Consider the following 19,711-nt stretch of genomic DNA (forward strand, 5'->3'; position numbering starts at 1 on the left):
TTTGATTATTTTATTTCAAAAATTTATCCTTGTAGTAGCCGCTGGTTGATCTCGTCATCCGCTTGTAGGCCAGAGCAGCCCGTAGTGTACCATCTTTCTTTCAAAAGCAATTCTTGTTCATCAGACCATTGTCTCTAGCGTCTCTGTGTACGGATTTATTTACCGTCTTTGATGGCATCCTTGTCAACAAAACCAACCCAGCGTGTCACTTGTGCCCTGCCGTGCCATGACGCCCCCCTCACTTGTACACCCCACACCTGCTGAACCGCCGACACCAGGTAATACCTGGGTACCTGTACCTAGCCTCACAACCATCCACATGCGCCTCTGCCCGTCATTTGACTGCCTGGCTGCCAGTCCATCTTCTTCAATCTCTCCACCAGCCGACTCTGTGCGCGCTCGTCATAATTTCCGCAGCATCGCGAAGCCTCAAACAGCACCGCCAAAACACACGCAGCCGCCGTCGCAGCCACGTCTATTCACTACCACCGCCTTCCGGCTTTGCGCAAAGCTCTCGTCGCCAGGGGCCGTCCGTGATGGCGAGCCCGGCGCTCAACTTCATCACCTTCAATCAGGACCACAGCTGTCTTGCTGTTGGTATGCAGTCTCCCTTTTTTCTCCCACCACCCAATGCACTCCTTCCAACTAACCGCTGGCAGGCACCTCGAAAGGCTTCCGGATCTACCACACCGACCCATTTTCCCGCATCTTCACGAGCGACGATGGCAATATTTCGATTATCGAGATGCTTTTCTCTACCTCTCTCGTTGCTTTAATTTTGTCTCCCCGCCACCTTGTTATACAAAATACAAAGGTTCGCTCCAGACAATCATGCTCGACGCACGCACCAATGGCTAACTTTTCGACATCGTAGAGAGCTTCGGTAATATGCGAGCTCACATTTCCTTCTGCCGTTCTGGCAGTGCGCCTCAACCGCAAGCGCCTAGCCGTCGTACTTGAAGAAGAAATTTATCTATATGATATTAGCAACATGAGCCTCATCTACACTATACCCACATCCCCCAACCCCTCGGCCATCTGCGCATTGTCGCCCTCGTCCGAAAATTGCTTCGTCGCATATCCGCTGCCAAAGCCACGAGAAGATGCCGATGCCAGAAGGCCTGCTCATGCGCCACCGCAATCGACTTATGTAACTCCGACTGTGGGTGACGTTCTGGTTTTCGATACCCTCACTCTGAAAGCGGTCAATGTAATCGAGGCACATCGCTCGCCATTGTGCAGTATATGCCTGAACAACGACGGAACACTACTTGCGACGGCTAGCGAGACTGGCACAATTATTCGAGTGTTCTCTGTTCCCCGTGGACAGAAACTGTATCAGTTCCGTCGCGGAACTTATCCATCAACCATATACAGCATGTCCTTTAACTTGAGCTCGACGCTTCTCTGCGTTTCTTCCACTTCCGATACCGTTCATATTTTCCGTCTGGGAGCACCGCCAGGGCACAGTACCCCAGGTGGTGCACCGATTGAGCCTCCAGGGTCTCCTAGGCAAGATCGCTGGTCGCGTGGCCGACACCAGGACGAGGGAGGCTCCCCAGGCGACAGCGCCGCCGAATCGCCTAGAAGTGAGGTAGCAGAGCTTACAAACAGCCCCGTCAAAGTCGCCAATCGCAGGCAGAGTGGCTCCTTTAGCAATATGCTGCGTCGTTCATCCCAAATCATGGGGCGAGGCGTCGCAGGCGTGGTGGGCTCTTATCTCCCACAATCAGTCACCGAGATGTGGGAGCCCATCAGAGATTTTGCATTCATCAAGATTCCCAAATCAACAGGTTCACCCAATACTTCGCGCTACGCTGGCGGCTCGCCTGCGGGCCCTCTGCGCAGCGTTGTCGCCATGAGCAGTAGTAGCCCTCAGGTCATGGTAGTGACCAGCGACGGCGGGCTTTACGTCTACAACATCGACATGGAAAATGGCGGTGAGGGTTATCTCGTTAAGCAATTTTCGTAAGTTGGTCTCAGCCTTAAAGGCAGCGTGCAGTCTCCCCCTGGCCTGTGTTAACGAAATCCGATTATAGTGTTTTGGAAGGAGACGACAAAATCGACGGCTCGCCATATGGTGTTTAATATGCTGGAATATAGCAATTAATTGGAAACCCCGTTGAACCAGACGCACACGGGCCGGCCGTTATTCCTCAAGCCACTGCAGCGTGTCCTAATTTCTTGTCACCTATACAACACATGGCCTCGAGTTTCTCTATTTTTATTTCTCTAGTGGTTACGCAAGAGATTGTTTTCGTACTGGTTTCGCTTATGCTCCTTCACATTGGTTGCAATTGCATGACGTAGTTCCTGAAAGCATGCCTTTTGCACAGCCTGGGGGTCAATTGAGGCTTGTTTTCCATACAAGCAAACTCGGTGTTCAGAGGCATAAACTCAAAACAAACTTCAAAGCTACATTCATGAACCTAAAATATCGTATAATAATACTGCATCGGCGATACCAGCAAAGATGACAAAAAGACTCCAAACCAGAATTAACAAAACACCCAGATATTGCCGTCAAGTTGCGCAATTGTTCCATCATAAAAGCAGAATAACTTCAATTTCCATCATTATCCATAAGCCGGATTTCTTTCGTGATCATTATCTTGTAGTAGGTAGTCTTCAATATTCCCCAGGGACTATGCCAGACGCCATAACTGTTATTCATTGGTCATGCGCAACGGAGACGATGTTCTTGTCCATACCATATTGACGACAAGGTTCATGCTTATTCTTCTCTTTTCCACCCGTTTAACGTGAATACGGCCTGTTCATCAGCGCGATTTCTCGCGTTATTTCGGCCCATTCAAGTTCTCGTTTAAACGTGCCTGCGTTATCGTCGGTCTGCAACAGAGCTTGCTCCCACTGTAACAGCTCGTACGCAAACCGTAGATGTGGTTGTATAATAACGTTCAGTCGCCGAGCTCTCACAAAACAATACGCTCGTGGAAAAGAGAGCCTAAGGACACGCATGACCTCGGCAATACATATGGTCGCGCTTCGCGAAACGCCGACGCGGCAATGGACCAAAGTTGACGTCCCTAGTCGTTTTCCTCGATCTGAATTTGTAACACTAGTTAGACAAAGCGATAGATACCAAAGGTTTCATTTTACAATGCTTACCAATGAAGTCGAGGCATCTCTGAAATTCATTCGTCAATGGGTCAATGCCGTTGTCTTGCACCCCTTGAATAATACAAATATTGTCTTGTCCCCAGACTTCTAAGTCGCCTTCCCGCCAAGAGGCAGTCTCGCCAACAGACAGGATCTGACCAATGCCCATATCTCGTAGGAGAGACGGGTTGTTCGCGTGGCCGAGATTACCCAGATACAGGTATTCGAGTATGCGACTTGGTAGTGAGCCATCCAGACTGCAAAACCAATTCGGTTCATTCTTCACCAGAGCCATGAGCTCGCTGGTATCTTTGTTCTTGCATTCCGGTGATTCACGGAGGAGGCGAGGGGAAATAGCCTTCAGCAGAGCAACATCAGTAGGATATGCGAAAAAGTTGCGCTGTTTCGTCGTATGGAGATTTAACCATGCATCTGGCACTGGAAGCCCGGAGCTATAGCTCAAATATGCTATACCTAGCATACTGGATTCGGTATAGCCATCGGCGCAGTGGATCAGGACTTTGCGAGCTCGCAGACTGTTGACGCCTCTCTCTTCGTCAAAACATATCTCCACATCCCCATCTTTGCCTCCAACAATTTCGGGATCCGGAAGAGTGCCGTGCGAAATGTGATAGAGCCATTTGCAGGTGTTCAAAATTCCGTCTGCTTCTGTCTGAGAATAAGTAGGCGGGAGGATGCTCCCTGAGGACGGAAACTCATGGAAGGCCTCGGGCACTTTTTCAGCAGAGCATCTAGCCACCCGCCTCAGCGACTCGGGGTTCATCCTACCGAGGTCACTGCATTCAATCAAGACATCAAAACGCTGCTCCTCAGAACTGCCGGGCTCTGGAGTCGGTCCCATGTAGACATTATGAGATATCTCTGATGCGACTGTCATATCCCACATCTCTCTGCGCTCCTGATGGACCAAGTCCAAGACTTGACCAGTCAGACAGCCGGCCGCATCAACAGCAACGAGATCGCCATGGTACCGCTCGAAGTCGGAAAACGGGCAAGTACAGACAAAGCAATAATGATCTTGAATGCCGTCTGCGTGGATACCGTTTTGCTCTTGCCATCTCTTCTGCGCAGCAGCAATGTCCCAGGCCATCCGCCTGGTTTGAGGTACGTCATCGCCGTAGACGATGATGTCAGATACAAGAGCCATCTTCGCGACCTGAATCTGGAAGTTTCGTACGGAAAAGCCATCCGCAGGATCGGGGTCTATAAACTCAGCCGTGGGACTGTTTTTCATTATTTCTTCGGGGCTAACGGCGCCCTTGAGGCGACTATTGGTGAGATCGCCATCGGCTTTTACGAGGGTGATTGCTCTGAAGCCAGATGGGGGTTTAAGGATTGATCCTCGGCGGCCAGTGAAGAATGTTTGCTGCATATGATTGAGAGGGTGCAATCCGTGAAGCCATGGGAAGACGCCAGAAGGTGAAGGAAGTGACTGACTAGCCGCGTATTCTAAGGCGTCAGCGACCTGTGACGCGACAATTTCATATATCGCTAAAGTTCCAGCCACAGTCTTGACATAGTTGTCCGGGGGGTATAGAAGAGATGTTTGGCAGAAGTCTTGCGCGCCTCCTGGAGATGGCGGTGGTGTATCTAGGTCGGTATATTTAGCAGGCCCTGTTGGACACGCTGGAATATGCTTGTTGGGTAAAGCTGTATGCTGTGGCGAGGTAGACGGCGCAGACGATTCGAGAGACGGCGGTGGAGTAATAGTATCAGTCTCCACGTCGATTGTGGAGGAAGGGCGGTGGGGAGGAGGAATAGGCCTAGGAACAGCAATAGTAGCCATCTATCCAGCTTGGTGTTTAGTTGAATAAGAGTAGGATCGTATAGTTTACAGTGGCCGCCAAGTCGAATTGCTTCTAGCAGTCGGGTCTGGTGATGATGCAGTTAGAAGATAAGATGCCCACGTGCGTATGGGAGCCAGAACATACACGATGAGTAGGATTGGCTTAGAGTGGCGCCACAAATCATGCCTGGTATAATAAAATACACCTAGCGATCTTGGGAAGGCTCCGACTATAGCGCGACGAGAACTGGGAAATGTTAGTATGTATGATGTATGATGGCGTGGAGGAACAGCTAAGGGGTCGAGGGCACGCGCCACCTGACATTGCACATACAAAAGAAAGAAAGTCGAGAGCCACCAAGTCGAAAGAAAAAATAGTATGACAAAAGGTCAAGAGGAAGTTCAAGATGACGGCTGCGAGCCAGGAGACAACAGCGAGTGTCAGGTGGTAAGCTGGGCCTGTCAAATGGCTGGCAACGAGCCACCAAGGAATTGAGCAACGATGGTGGATTTGCGGACGTGGAAAGAGCGGTAGTCCCGTTGACCGAGGTGACGCTAGAAAATGAATACTGGCAGGGCAGAGAGCAGGTGACAGAAGAGGTAAAAATAGCCCTTGTTGAAGGTTCGACGATGAGGCGGGGGAGAAGAGAGCAAGAGAGACAAAGAGATGGGATACCAAGCAACAAGGGTTGCACAGAGTGCGGGCACGTTATGTTTGGAGGCGGCTTGGAGCGACGCCGCCAGCCACCCAGCGGCAAGGTCAAGTTCGAGGAGACACAAGACCCGACAAAAATTGGGCTATTCAACGGCGTGGATTGGGTGATAACGCAGCCACCGACTGCCACAAGACCCCCTCCCCCAGTTTCCAAAGTGTGATGGCGGCAAGGGTGGGATGAAGGATGGGCCAATAGACCAGCGCAAAGTCTCACTAGGCTTGCAGGCTTGCATCAACGGCAGTCTGGCATGGATTTGGTGTGGTGGGCGACGAGCTGTTAGTGCCGCGATAGCGGTTGCCATCCAAAGACCAAGGCGGGGTCAAGATGTGTTCATGGCGAATTCATAGACCATGTCGCATATTCTTGCAGGAGAGCTTTGTTGCGTACACTTCTGGCTCGAGCTCAATCCCATATAGCCTACAGGTCCCGTCCTCTGGCCATTGTTTCCCCGTTGTGAGCAGCGCGTTGTCCTCGCCTGGTTGGCCTTTCAATGCAAATCCAGGCCTGGGGGGCAGCAAGAACAGAGTCGCCGTGATGGTGACGATGGTGACAGCCACAACTTTGATCGTGTGCCTCAATTCTCCGCCCTGCATCAAGGAACTTCAGTAGTCTAAAGCCAAACATTTGGGCCGAAGCGCGGGAAATCTACCCAGCAATTTGACGAGACACATTTAAAATTCAGGAACAGGCATCTACCAAACTGGCACTTGACCATCTTGACTTAATAATTAGATCTTGATCTTGGTATTTTGGTATAGGTAGAGGTAGAGGTACTCAGCTGTGCACTAGAGTACCTAGGCCGGCTTTCTAACAGGGCACTAGATAAATTTCCCCTATTATCACATTATTAGGCTATTATTATATTTTTTGAAAAACTCCTTATATTTAATATAAGCTCTATTAGATCAATAGCGTTGTGATAGGGGAAAATTAGATATTAAACCGACAACGTGCCAAGTTCTTTGTTAAGAACAGGCCTCACGCGCGTAGGTACGTACCAGGTATTTGTATCTGTATCCGTGGATACCGCGTCCCAGTTGCTTCTACGGACTGTTAGTTAAACATGAATCCACCAGCAATGTTCAAAGTTGAAACATAATACATAAAAGTTGCACAAATATATGCAGCGGGACAAGAATTTGAGAAGACTGCTCGCGCTTTCAACAACTGTTGCTTTATCGCAGGGTCGTGGTTAGTCACGTGATAACGCGATCACTGGCGTTTTGCGTTTATCAGCAGCCTTCACGTTCTCCACGATCAACTAGGCCTTTGCAGTTGCTCCAATCAGCATTCTGTGCTCAATCCGCCAAAATGAAGTTCTACATCGGGTATGCTCTCTATTGCAATGTACTTTCATCTACGGCAATCTATTAACATTTCAAGGGACCTTCCTATTCTCTTCCCATACCCGAGAATTTACCCAGGTTCGTTAAGCTCACATTAGTGCCAAACAGTACGCTGACCTTGATGTCGTTGTCAGAGCAATATTCGTACGTCCACGTCGTTTCTGGCTCACCACTTGCCGGGCATGCTAACTTTTGGCTCTACAAGGTATATGTGTGATTTGAAAAGTACGCCTTCCTCGCCATAGAGAATGATCCCCAACCATCTAGCTACTTATGATCGTGTACACTTCAGCTAACTTTGGCGCCGCAGAGACACTCGATGCAGGGGGTCATTGTGTACTCGAAATGCCTTCGGGCACCGGCAAGACTGTCTCGTTGCTGTCTCTTATTGTTGCTTACCAACAATTTATGCCGGAGAAGCGGAAGCTCATCTATTGCTCTCGTCCGTGCCTAAACCCTCGTGGAGCTACGGTATTTCACTACTTACTCTCTATATACAGGTACCATGTCTGAAATCGAAAAGGCCCTAATGGAGCTGGAAGCGTTAATGAAGTACCGCACTGAACAGTTGGGCTACGAAGAAGACTTTCGAGGTCTTGGTCTAACAAGTCGAAAGAATTTATGCCTTCACCCTTCTGTCAAGCGTGAAAAGAGCGGATCCGTTGTTGACGCTCGATGTCGAAGCTTGACAGCAGGCTTTGTCAAAGAAAAAAAAGAGCGCGGCGAAGACGTAGATCTGTGCGTTTACCATGATGTACACATTCAACCCTCGTTGTCGGGTCCTTTCTTTTCTTCGCTAACTGGGGTGGCAGAATCTCGATTTACTCGAATCACACAATCTGATCCCGAATGGCGTCTGGACGTTTGACGGTATTCTGCGCTATGGCGAAGAAAACAAACAATGCCCATACTTTACCGCGCGTCGCATGGTGCGTGGTTCAAGTGCCCGACGAAATGATCGCATATTGATACTGTCTGTCTCTAGATGCAATATTGCAATGTTGTCATCTTCTCATACCATTACCTCTTGGATCCTAAAATCGCAGAGCGTGTCTCCAAAGACTTCTCCAAAGACTGCATCGTCGTCTTTGATGAAGCACACAATATTGATAATGTATGCATCGAATCACTGAGTACTGATATCACGGAAGAATCACTCCGGCGCGCAACACGAGGGGCTCAAAATTTGAAGCAAAAAATTGCAGACATGCGCGAAACGGATCAAGAGCAGCTCCAAAATGAATATGAGAAGCTGGTTCAAGGCTTGAGAGAGGCCGATGAAGCCAGGCAGGAAGATGCTTTCATGGCAAATCCAGGTACTATTCTAGCACCTCGGAGCCTTTTACACGAGCTAATTGACATGGGTCCCAGTACTTCCCGAGGAGCTCTTGAAAGAAGCAGTCCCGGGCAATATTCGCAGAGCAGAGCACTTCGTATCCTTTTTGCAGCGATTTATCGAATATTTAAAGGCAAGTGCCCCCCTACCCCCTTTCACCCCAAAACCATGCTAACCGGAAGGCAGACACGCATGAAAGTTCGGCAGGTCATCTCGGAGACGCCCCCGTCCTTTCTGGCGCATCTGAAAGAGCACACATTCATTGAAAAGAAACCTCTTGGCTTCTGTGCCGAGCGTTTAACTTCGCTCGTCAGAACTCTGGAGCTTACCAACATAGAAGACTATCAACCGCTTCAAGAAGTCGCAACATTTGCCACTTTAGTTGCCACCTACGAAAAGGGATTTTTGCTAATTCTGGAACCGTACGAATCCGATACAGCCGAGGTTCCAAACCCAATCCTCCACTTCACCTGTCTAGATGCGGCGATCGCAATTCGGCCAATCTTCGATCGCTTTTACTCGGTCATCATCACCTCTGGAACAATCTCACCTCTGGAAATGTATCCAAAAATGCTCGACTTCTCCACTGTTATCCAGGAGTCATACAGTATGACACTTGCCCGCCGCTCCTTCTTGCCAATGATTGTGACCCGAGGAAGCGATCAAGCCTCTATTTCAACCAGCTTCCAAGTTCGAAATGAGCCTAGTGTTGTTCGGAACTATGGAAACTTACTAACAGAATTTGCCAAAATTACACCTGACGGCTTGGTGGTGTTCTTCCCTTCATACTTGTACATGGAGTCCATTATTAGCATGTGGCAAGGAATGGGCATTCTTGACGAGGTATGGAAGTACAAACTTATCTTGGTTGAGACGCCTGACGCACAAGAAACATCTCTAGCTCTGGAGACCTACAGAACTGCTTGCTGCAATGGGAGAGGTGCTATTCTGTTATGTGTCGCGCGTGGTAAGGTTTCAGAGGGTATCGATTTCGATCACCAATACGGTCGCACGGTGCTGTGCATAGGGGTTCCCTTCCAGTACACAGAATCGCGCATTCTCAAGGCAAGATTGGAGTTTCTGCGAGAAACGTATCGCATCAAGGAGAATGATTTTTTGTCTTTCGACGCGATGCGACATGCTGCACAGTGTTTGGGACGCGTGTTGCGAGGCAAGGACGACTATGGCATCATGGTGCTCGCCGACAGGCGATTCCAAAAGAAACGACCACAGCTACCGAAGTGGATTAACCAAGGCTTGATGGATGTTGATGTCAATCTCAGTACAGACATGGCTGTCAGCAGTGCCCGGCGCTTTTTGAAAACAATGGCGCAGCCTTTCCGCGCCAAAGAGCAAGAGGGCATCAGCACATGGGGCTACGAAGATCTGGAGCGCAAGGCTACACTGGATCGTGAAGAGGCCCGCAAGGCAGAGGAGGCGGCAGTCAAAGCGGCACAGTTGGCGGCCATGCAAGGCAGTAATAACGACTGCGAATTCGACGATGAGGATTTAGATCAAGACATGATGGAGCTCGAAGGCTTTTAAATTCTGGCCATCACACCACACCACAATTTGTAGCTAAACGCGCCTCTTCGAGGTAAGCTCCGTTCTTTCATGGCATTTTTTATCGCCCATTGGTTTCGGGTAATGTATTCATATAAGCATACAGATAGACAAATATAGCAAACCATTGTCTCTTCCTTTCCAAATCTTTCAACCTCCAAATGCGGCAGCAATACCGGGCAAGGAAGCGTAGCTCGTAGAAATAGAATCAAATAAATCGCTGGTATCTAACCTCCAATCAATAATAATGTCAGGTTTTGACATCCCGCTTCACGTTTTTGACGGCTCTCATGGCCGGGAACGTGTGGCTGCGTCCCGGTTTGCGACCAATTTCCAAACACACCATGCGAATAAAATCTTGGTTCGTCCAGTAACTCGTGTGTGCGCTGAGCATATTTAGGTACTGTATCTCAAGGGGGCCCCCAGACGAGCGCAGGAACCAATCGATCTGGCCGTTATCATTGAGTAGATACGCCTTCTTCTCAGCGATTTCTTCTCTTGTAAAATTGTGGATTTCCAGCTCCAGTTGTGAGGGCATACGAGCCGTTGTCGGTCGTTCCGGCTCGACAGCAAGCGGATCTGGCTCCGGTGTCAAGCCAGGTATCACCTGCCTGATGGCATCCCTGACAGTGCTCATCAGAGATGGTGCGACGCTTGGCACATAGGCAACCTTGAGGCTCGAGGCATATGAGGGATCAACTGCGCCTGTCAACAAGTATGCGATGGGGTCCTCTTTGGCGAGGATATTGTATACGTTGTCGACGGCCAGACACCCGAAAGTGCCAGCCTCCCCGGCCACGTTTTTTGCGACTACATCGCCATCATTCACGCCTGGTTTTCGCCGACTACGTCGAGGAGTCAGTGCGCCTTTCTCTAGCAATAAAAAGAAGCCAGCCGGGCTGCCAGCCAAAAAAAGATTGGTGGTGTTGAATTCGAAATGCTGGTCGTCTGGTATCATTGGCTTGACGAGGTTCACTCTCGAGACGCATGTGGGCTGCCGAGATAGAATATCGACCGCCATAACACTACCCAGGGAGTGTGCAATCAAGTGAACCCTGCCTTTATCAGAGAATCCAGGATTGTTTCGGCACCACAGTCGATAAACGCGATTGGCTTCACGAACTAAAGCCATGATCATTTTGCTCTTGTGGTGAGACATGTAAAACGGAATATCAAACATGACATCTGAAATCATGCTTCGAACAGCAGGTATAGTGCTGGGCTCAATATCTTTTAAATCGAATGCTCCCGCCAGGTCCTTGGCCCCTTTTTGTACCTCACTATCACTACCAAATGACAGACCGACTCTCCAGTTCAGTGGCAAAATCATAAAGCCGTTCTGATCTGCTCGAAGGACGTTTTTGATTGCAGGATTTCGAAGCTCAATGTTAACAGCTCGTCGAAAAGTGTTGATAGCGTGTGTGAAATGATAACTCTCTACCCTCTCCGCGATTTTTTGGCCAATACCATGGGCAACCAGTACAAGGTCTGTGATCTGCCCGCGATCCTTTTCTGCTGTGCAGGCAGGGCATTCGTTTGGTATTCTTTCCTCCTGGGTATCGGCGGAAGGTGCCTCTTCTGCTGCCGTGGCGGCCTTTTTAGGGCTGTTTTGTTTGTTCCAGGAACGTCTATCGAAGCCACGAACGACAGGTAACCCTACAGTGAGCCCCCGCAGTATCTTCGCAAGTGGGCGTCTACCATGGTATGAGGACGGTGCCAGGCTAGGCTTTAATAGGAATGCTGATTTTCGGTCCTTGTAAATGACTTGATAGCTTGCAAACGGACGGTTCGGGGGCTGTTTCTCCGTATGGGCCGATTGAATGGAGCCGTTGGCGGCAGCATCACCTCGAAAGCACCGCGCCGCGCAAAACAGATCCGATGAGATCGTCGGCCTGGAGTCATTTGGCATGGCACCGTTGAGTGATTGATGGTGCTTGGGCCACAGCGGGTGCGAAACCTTTTCCTCACCTGCGGCACCAACTTCCAGAGCGCATTCCAGTTCCTCTATCCAGGTCCCTGTCCAAGGTTTCAGTTCCTGGTAGCCGGCTTCTAGCTGGTTCGCCACTGCCGTCGACACGGGCAACATTGTGTCCCTTCTTGACTGTTAGAGAATGGTCTCAAACCCCATAACAATAGCCTTGTGTATACTTGCCTATAAAACCATGTCGACCTGGTCACAACTGCAATGTCATTCACTGGTGACCAGTAGATTGGCTTCATCTGAAGAGCAGGTAGATCCACCGAATGCAATCTGGATATTCCAACAGTGACTTGCGCTATCTTAGGCTCCGTATCGAGTTGGTCTGTGGGCTGGTGGCCCGGGTCACGCAGTGATTCCCTAATTTCAGTTTGCTTGTCACGGGGAGTTTGAGGTTGCATCTTCCAACTTTGTGCATCGCTGGGCGGAGGAGCGCTGTGCGCATTTGGAATATCCACATGATCAGGTCCAGGCCGTAGGTCATCAACTCTTGCAAATGGTTTCCCCGTAATTCCGTCGCGCGGTGCTGAGTTCTTCAGCATCTCATTCGTTCTAATTGAACGATCTGACAGTTGAGAATCCGACCGAAGGCGAACATTGGTTTCTACTCCCACCCAGGACAAGGGGGTGTTCTGGTTGTGACCGGCACTATTGAGGCCACCGGCACGAATCTGCTTTGGAGTTGAGGGTTGTGAATGTGAGCCTGTGCTGACAACTCCGGGGTACTTCTTATGGGACTCTTCCCACACGGGGCTTGCCTGGGAACCCCCTTCGCCCTCTTGGCCTAGTTGGCGACGAAGTACCAATGCTGCTACGTCTTTGGCAATGGCCTCTGGACTGAGTGTCGGGTCAATCGCTCTAGCTAGTGAGCATGTTGTATTCTGGAGCTGTCTCTTTATTTGTTGCAGCAATTCAGAGCAGCAGACTTCGTCTTGCAGCCCCTTGCGAGCTAAAATATCTTGGTCGACAGGGGAACCCGCGTGAGTATTTCCGTGGTTTTGAGCTGCCCTCGTTACGAGTTTCTCGCGCCAGTCTGCGCCCTGTTCAACGATTGACCCATTCTTCGGCTTGCCAGAACGCAGCGCCGTGTGGCGGCTCCGGTCTTCGGCGGTAGATAGAGACAGCCATGCTGTTTCGAGAGCGTTATTGTCACCTCGGCCGAAAGGTCGCAGTAGCTCTTTATTTTTTCTAGTATCCGTGGTTGCTGTGTGCGAGCTTGCGGAGAGCGGGTCGTCTATGGGTATCGATGAGGAGTAGAAGAACTGTGCCTTGACTGGCGGCATCCCTCCGTCCCTCTCGGGGAGGATGACGGGGGTCTGTCGACATTTGGCATCGAAGGTATGCTCCGCGAACACCATTGCGTCCAGTGTGAATTGCGGTCAGCTTATCGAGCAGCTGCCGGCGATTTCGATACTTCCATGCGTGTATTTTTGGCTAGCTTTGAGTGGTATCTTGGTAGCCAACCTACCTATGCAGACGAGGGATCGAACTTCAGTGTCGTCTGTCACTGTGTCCACACAATTAGGCTGGCCGCTGAGTGACGTGGTGCAGCTTTCTAGTGGGGCTAGGTCGGTCACCAGAAGTTCCGCTCGATGCGATACCTCCTCTTAATAATGTTATTGATAAATTATCCAGAAAGGTACCTAAACAGCCTTCACGCGCGTAGGTAAGTTAACGTGAGGTACCTAGGTGCTATGGATGTACATTGTAATAAATTGTTATTGCTGTTAAGGATAGTTACCCTGCTAATTTACTACCTTCGAATTATTGAAGGTACATACTTATTCTCCAGCCCGTGAGGACCTTGATAAGACGGCGTTGGCACAGCACGTCGGGCGCGGTCCGTTGGCAACGTATGCCGTCTTCCGGGCTGTGTTGTTCCTCTAGCCGGGTCATGTGGCGGTCTCGGGTTCACTTTTTCACCCAACGACCGTATATTACCGGCCACCAGCATATGAGTGTGAAGTGAGGAGTAGCTCGGGTGGCGAGGCAGCTACCCTGGACCAGTGAGTCCCTTTTTCCACAAATGGGTATGTTGGGGTGAAAGGGTAGTTAACGACCAGAACCCCGAGATGGCACGTAGTCATACGAGGCCATATTATGGCTTAACGATAAGCCTCGTTCACGAACTATAAAAGCTCACCAGTTGGTCACCCCCCAGTGCTCACCCTACCCACGTTGTACATACATCGAACATGCAGACATGCTTTTACGCTATTAAATAAGTTCAACCCAAATGTTCTACTGGGCCGTCTCAATAGCCGAGGCCATCGGCTCCAGAAATCCAATGCTCTTCATCTGGGCATTCCCCTCACACGCCACGGGTCCTAACTAGGTTAACAAGGTAGGTAACGCAGCTCGATGTTGTGCTGTATCGAGATTGAGTGGTGATTTGTGTTGGCTCAAAAGATTTGATCAGCCGAAACAAAAAAAGCTGACGTTAGTGGCTGTACTGGATCACAGATTGGGCGGTGATTTGTTGTATTGCTGTAAATAATTTACCAACCACTTTTTTTTTTGGCATTGTTCAGTCACGGTACGGACGTACTCGAGACAGTCACAACACACAAGCTCATCGACTGGCTACGGCCGCTCAAAGCAAGATGAAACCGTAAAGAGAAAACCAAGGTACAAAGGGCGGTAGCATCAATTTATTATAGTGACGTGAGAGTATCAAATCAAGATCCATTGAAATAAGTTAAGCAACTCACAAATGGGTTATTAGGCCTGAGACCACAATGGGTCTCCACCGATGAAACCTAACCGATACCGGCAGCATGGCGCTGCAAAAGTTAGTCACATTTTGAACTACCACCATCTCTCGCACACTCTCGGCTCTGCACCTGGATGGAAGCTGTCTAAACGGCATATTTCGCATCACTACCGCGCAAAATGTCCGAATTGGCATCAGCGACCCCTGTCATTATCCCCATTCTGGGGCAGCCCAGCATTGTGGTCGACAACGGCCTCTGGGCAGACTATATTATCCAAGACCTCTTGAAAAATATCGCCTCCTCCACATACGTTCTCATCACTGACACGAACCTATACAACACCTATGTGCCACGATTTCAAACGAGCTTCGACGCCACAACCAAGGGCCAGAAAACCCGACTTCTCACATACACGATCCCACCAGGCGAGGCGTCCAAGAGCAGGGAGACAAAGGGCGAGGTCGAAGACTGGATGCTCTCGCAGCAATGCACGCGCGACACAGTTATCATTGCCCTGGGGGGCGGTGTCATTGGTGATATGATCGGCTATGTTGCTGCCACGTTTATGCGCGGCGTCCGCTTCGTACAGGTTCCCACCACGCTGCTTGCCATGGTCGACTCCTCCATTGGTGGTAAAACGGCCATTGATACTCCCATGGGCAAGAACCTGGTCGGCGCTTTCTGGCAGCCGCGACGAATCTACATCGATCTCCATTTCCTTGAGACCTTGCCCGTCCGCGAATTTATTAACGGCATGGCCGAGGTAGTCAAGACAGCCGCCATCTGGAGCGAGACCGAATTTGAATTTTTAGAGGCATCTGCCTCCAAGATCCTAGCCTGCGTTCACTCTAGGGCTACCGATCGTCTGGTTCCAATCAAGGACACGGTAAAACGAATCGTGGTAGGATCCGCTGGTGTCAAGGCTGAGGTCGTCTCCAGCGATGAGCGGGAGGGTGGCCTACGCAATCTTCTTAACTTTGGGCACTCCATTGGCCACGGAATCGAGGCCATTCTTACACCACAGTTACTTCATGGTGAGGCCGTAGCCATCGGCATGGTGAAGGAGGCGGAGCTGGCTCGCTACCTCGGCGTTCTACGCCCGGAGGCTGTTGCTAGGCTGGTCAAGTGCATCGCTGCCTATGGCTTGCCTGTCTCGCTGCATGACAAACGCGTCCAGCGGTTGACCGCGGGTAGACCCTGTCCTGTTGATGTTGTCCTGGAGAAAATGGCTGTCGACAAGAAGAATGATGGTCTGAAGAAGAAGATTGTGCTCTTGTCCGCCATTGGCAAGACCTACGAGCCCAAGGCGAGCGTCGTCGATGACCAAAGTATCAAGGCTATTCTTTCGCCAGCTATCATCGTTTCACCCACAGTACCTACCGACCTCAACGTCACCGTGAGCCCACCGGGGTCCAAGAGCATCTCCAACAGAGCACTCATTCTCGCCGCACTCGGAGCTGGACCCTGCCAAATTAGGAATCTTCTGCATTCAGACGACACGGGCTACATGCTTGCCGCCATTGCTAAGCTTCACGGTGCCTCCTACTCGTGGAAGGACGGTGGTGAACTTCTCATCGTCAATGGCAACGCAGGCAAGCTAAGCGCGAGTCGGGAGGAGCTCTACATCGGGAATGCCGGAACTGCGTCGCGTTTCCTGACCACCGTTGCTGCACTATGCTCGCCCACTGATGCCTCGACTAGCGTTGTCCTCACAGGCAACTCACATATGAAAGTGCGCCCTATTGGCCCGCTCGTCGATGCGCTTAGACTGAACGGCGTTTCTATCGATTACTTGGAACAGGATAAGAGCTTGCCTCTGAGGATTGGTTCGTCCGGTGGGTTCGAGGGCGGTGTCATCGAGCTCGCCGCCACGATATCGTCTCAGTACGTTTCATCGATTCTCATGGCCGCTCCATACGCCAAGAAGCCCGTTACTCTGAAGCTCGTTGGCGGTAAACCCATATCTCAGCTGTACATTGAGCTGACGATCGCGATGATGAAGTCGTTTGGCGTCTCCGTGACGACGTCAACTACAGAACTACATACGTACTATATCCCTCAGGGCACCTACCAAAATCCTTCAGAGTACATTATTGAAGGCGACGCTAGCTCAGCCACGTATCCCCTAGCTATAGCGGCAATCACGGGGACCACCTGCACAGTGCCCAACATTGGCTCGGTTTCGCTCCAGGGTGACGCGCGCTTCGCTGTTGATGTTCTCCGCCCAATGGGCTGCATAGTCAGGCAGACGGAGACCTCAACAACTGTCACGGGCCCAAAGCCTGGGGCACTGGTGCCACTGCCGCACATCGACATGGAGCCCATGACAGACGCCTTCTTGACTGCCTCTGTCTTAGCTGCAGTTGCGGGCGGTAAAACGAAAATTACGGGCATCGCAAACCAACGAGTCAAGGAGTGTAATCGTATTGCTGCCATGAGAATACAGCTTGCCAAGTTCGGTGTTCAGTGTGCAGAGCTGGATGATGGTATTGAGATTCTTGGCGTTGCCCCAGTCAATCTGAAAACACCAGGCAAGGGCATCTTCTGCTATGATGACCACCGCGTTGCCATGAGCCTGAGCGTCCTGTCTGTTGTGGCCCCCCACGGTGCCGTTATTACCCAGCAGGATTGCGTTGGCAAGACCTGGCCTGGTTGGTGGGATACTATGTCTCAATCGTTCAAGGTCCACCTGGATGGCACGGACAAGTGCAAAGCGGAGGAGGAAGAGACACCACCAGCAACAGGGAACGACGATCGGTCCATCTTTCTGATTGGTATGCGTGGTGCTGGTAAAACTACTGCCGGAATTTGGATTGCGAAGAGCCTCGGCTGGAAATCAATCGACCTTGATCATGAGCTTGAACGCCGCACTGGTCTGTCAATCCCAGAGATTATCGCGCGAGACGGCTGGGAAGGATTTCGTAAGAAGGAGCTTCAGTTGCTCCAAGACGTTATGGAAAAGCAGTCACTGGGCTACGTATTCTCTTGTGGTGGCGGAATCGTGGAAACAGCCGAGGCGAGGGACCTCCTTCAGGCCTACACTGGTAGCGGAGGCAAGGTCATCTTGATACAGCGCAATGTTGATCAAGTGATGCAATACTTGGAGAGGGACAAAATACGACCTGCATACAGCTCTGACATTAGGGGTGTATACAACCGCCGCAAACACTGGTTCGAACAATGCAGCAACTTCCGCTACTACAGCATCCACACCAACGAGCCCACTAGCAAGAGCATCATTCCGGACGATTTTGCCCGCTTTGTATCGAGCATCTTCGGCAAAGACGCACAGCTTCCACAGTTGCGCAAAAAGCAACAAAGCTTTTTCGTTTCTCTCACGATCCCGGACTTGTCTACTGCTACTGGGCTACTACCTAAGGCAGTCGTTGGCTCGGATGCTGTCGAGCTCCGTGTAGATCTTTTGAACAGCCAGGACCTAGATTTTGTAACGGAACAAGTGTCAATTCTCAGACAATACACCGGCCTGCCCATTATCTTCACAGTACGCACCGCGTCGCAGGGCGGATCGTTTCCCGATGATGCTACGGAAGCTTTGCTAGCGCTATATCATCTCGGTCTGCAGCTTGGCTCAGAATATCTCGATGTGGAGATAACAACAGCGGATGAGATACTGGAATCCGTCAGCTCCGCGCGGGGTCATACCAAACTGATTGCTTCCCATCACGACCCGCGCGGTGCTTTATCGTGGAGGAACGCGTCTTGGATCGAACACTACAATCGTGCTCTTCAGTACGGCGACATTGTGAAGCTCGTGGGTCTGGCGCACAAAGTTGAAGACAATTTCGATTTAGTCCGATTCAAGTCGAGAACGACTTCCGAGCAAGGCCCGCCCATCATCGCCATCAATATGGGGACAGTTGGCCAGCTCAGCCGTGTCCTAAACGGCTTCCTGACACCCGTATCACACCCAGCATTGCCGTTCAAGGCAGCGCCCGGGCAGCTGAGTGCCGCAGAAATTCGACAAGCGCTGACGCTTGTTGGACAGTTGGAGGCGCGCAACTTCTATCTCTTCGGAAAGCCCATTTCTCAGTCTCGATCACCTGCACTCCATAATGGCCTGTTTGACCAATGTGGTCTCCCGCACCAGTACCGGCTCTTGGAAACAGACAACGCAATTGACGTGAGACCTGCTCTACGTGACCCTAGCTTTGGTGGTGCATCAGTAACCATACCTCTCAAGCTTGACATCATCGGCGAACTGGACGAGCTCACGGAAGCGGCACGTATAATTGGCGCCGTCAACACGGTGATACCGCTATCCAGTAGTGTAGGAGATGGCACACAGCATCTTCTCGGAGACAATACAGACTGGAAAGGAATTGTCCATGCCCTTCGCAATGGAGGCATTGGGGAGGTCACCAGCAATTCGACCGCCATGGTCATTGGGTCAGGTGGGACTACGAGGGCCGCCGTGTTTGCTTTGCACACTCTCGGATTCGGCCGCATCTACGTCGTCGGTCGTACGGCCAAGAACGTAGAGGCCATGATAGCCGATCTCCCAGACGACTACAATTTGCAGGCAGTCACGGATGCTGCTACTATTGCAGTGCTACCTAACGTTATTATCAGCACGATTCCTGGCGACAAGCCAATCGACCCTATGACCGAGAAAGTCATTAGCGCAGTCGTGAATGCATCCGCTACAGCCTTGCAACAACGTGTCCTTCTAGACATGGCGTACAAACCTCGTGCGACTCCAGCGGTGAAGATTGCTGAAAGTGCTGGTTGGCCTACAATTCCTGGCCTCGAAGTCCTTGCATCTCAAGGCTGGTACCAGGTTAGTCCACTAGATCCACGACATTCGTGTATGTGGCCCATTGCTAATCAGAGCGCAGTTTCAACTTTGGACAGGTATCTGCCCCCTGTACAGCGATGCTCGACAGTTCGTCCTAGGAACCGAGTAAAATCGCCTCTTCTCCCAAAACGCAACACAGTTTCTCACGAGTACGGCAGAGTTGCAATCGGTCAGATTTATATTTTGGTTGCCGCCCATTATATCGCTCATTATCTCGTGTTGTCGTTTATCTAGCTAAAAGTACATTTTTTTAAATCTATCCCAAGTTTCATTTACGCCTCACAGAAAAATAATTACCCAAACTCAGAGGTTATT

At 50.7% G+C, this 19,711-nt stretch overlaps 5 protein-coding genes across 5 annotated transcripts; 3 read left to right on the forward strand and 2 right to left on the reverse strand.

Annotated features, from left to right (window-relative positions):
• Positions 1-226: 226 nt before the first annotated feature.
• Positions 227-1,972, forward strand: CCM_07441 (protein-vacuolar targeting protein Atg18; the record flags this gene model as incomplete). Its single annotated transcript, XM_006672582.1, has 4 exons — positions 227-391; positions 438-597; positions 660-814; positions 875-1,972. The coding sequence occupies 4 exons, from the start codon at positions 227-229 to the stop codon at positions 1,970-1,972; spliced, it is 1,578 nt and encodes a 525-aa protein (XP_006672645.1).
• Positions 1,973-2,757: 785 nt separating this feature from the next.
• Positions 2,758-6,236, reverse strand: CCM_07442 (protein tyrosine phosphatase Pps1, putative; the record flags this gene model as incomplete). Its single annotated transcript, XM_006672583.1, has 3 exons — positions 2,758-3,065; positions 3,130-4,904; positions 6,031-6,236. 3 exons carry the CDS (start codon positions 6,234-6,236, stop codon positions 2,758-2,760), a joined length of 2,289 nt encoding a protein of 762 aa, XP_006672646.1.
• A 1,258-nt stretch (positions 6,237-7,494) lies between these two features.
• Positions 7,495-9,870, forward strand: CCM_07443 (DNA repair helicase RAD3; the record flags this gene model as incomplete). Its single annotated transcript, XM_006672584.1, has 5 exons — positions 7,495-7,719; positions 7,802-7,918; positions 7,975-8,305; positions 8,361-8,458; positions 8,512-9,870. The coding sequence occupies 5 exons, from the start codon at positions 7,495-7,497 to the stop codon at positions 9,868-9,870; spliced, it is 2,130 nt and encodes a 709-aa protein (XP_006672647.1).
• Positions 9,871-10,138: 268 nt separating this feature from the next.
• CCM_07444 (DDHD domain protein) lies at positions 10,139-13,224 on the reverse strand (the record flags this gene model as incomplete). The annotated part of the gene is made up of 2 exons (XM_006672585.1): positions 10,139-11,989; positions 12,067-13,224. 2 exons carry the CDS (start codon positions 13,222-13,224, stop codon positions 10,139-10,141), a joined length of 3,009 nt encoding a protein of 1,002 aa, XP_006672648.1.
• Positions 13,225-14,758: 1,534 nt separating this feature from the next.
• CCM_07445 (pentafunctional AROM polypeptide) lies at positions 14,759-19,505 on the forward strand (the record flags this gene model as incomplete). The annotated part of the gene is made up of 2 exons (XM_006672586.1): positions 14,759-19,378; positions 19,485-19,505. The coding sequence occupies 2 exons, from the start codon at positions 14,759-14,761 to the stop codon at positions 19,503-19,505; spliced, it is 4,641 nt and encodes a 1,546-aa protein (XP_006672649.1).
• Between the last annotated feature and the right edge of the window lie 206 nt (positions 19,506-19,711).

The sequence above is a fragment of the Cordyceps militaris genome (assembly GCF_000225605.1).
Source record: "Cordyceps militaris CM01 unplaced genomic scaffold CCM_S00006, whole genome shotgun sequence".
In the NCBI taxonomy this organism is placed as follows: domain Eukaryota; kingdom Fungi; phylum Ascomycota; class Sordariomycetes; order Hypocreales; family Cordycipitaceae; genus Cordyceps; species Cordyceps militaris.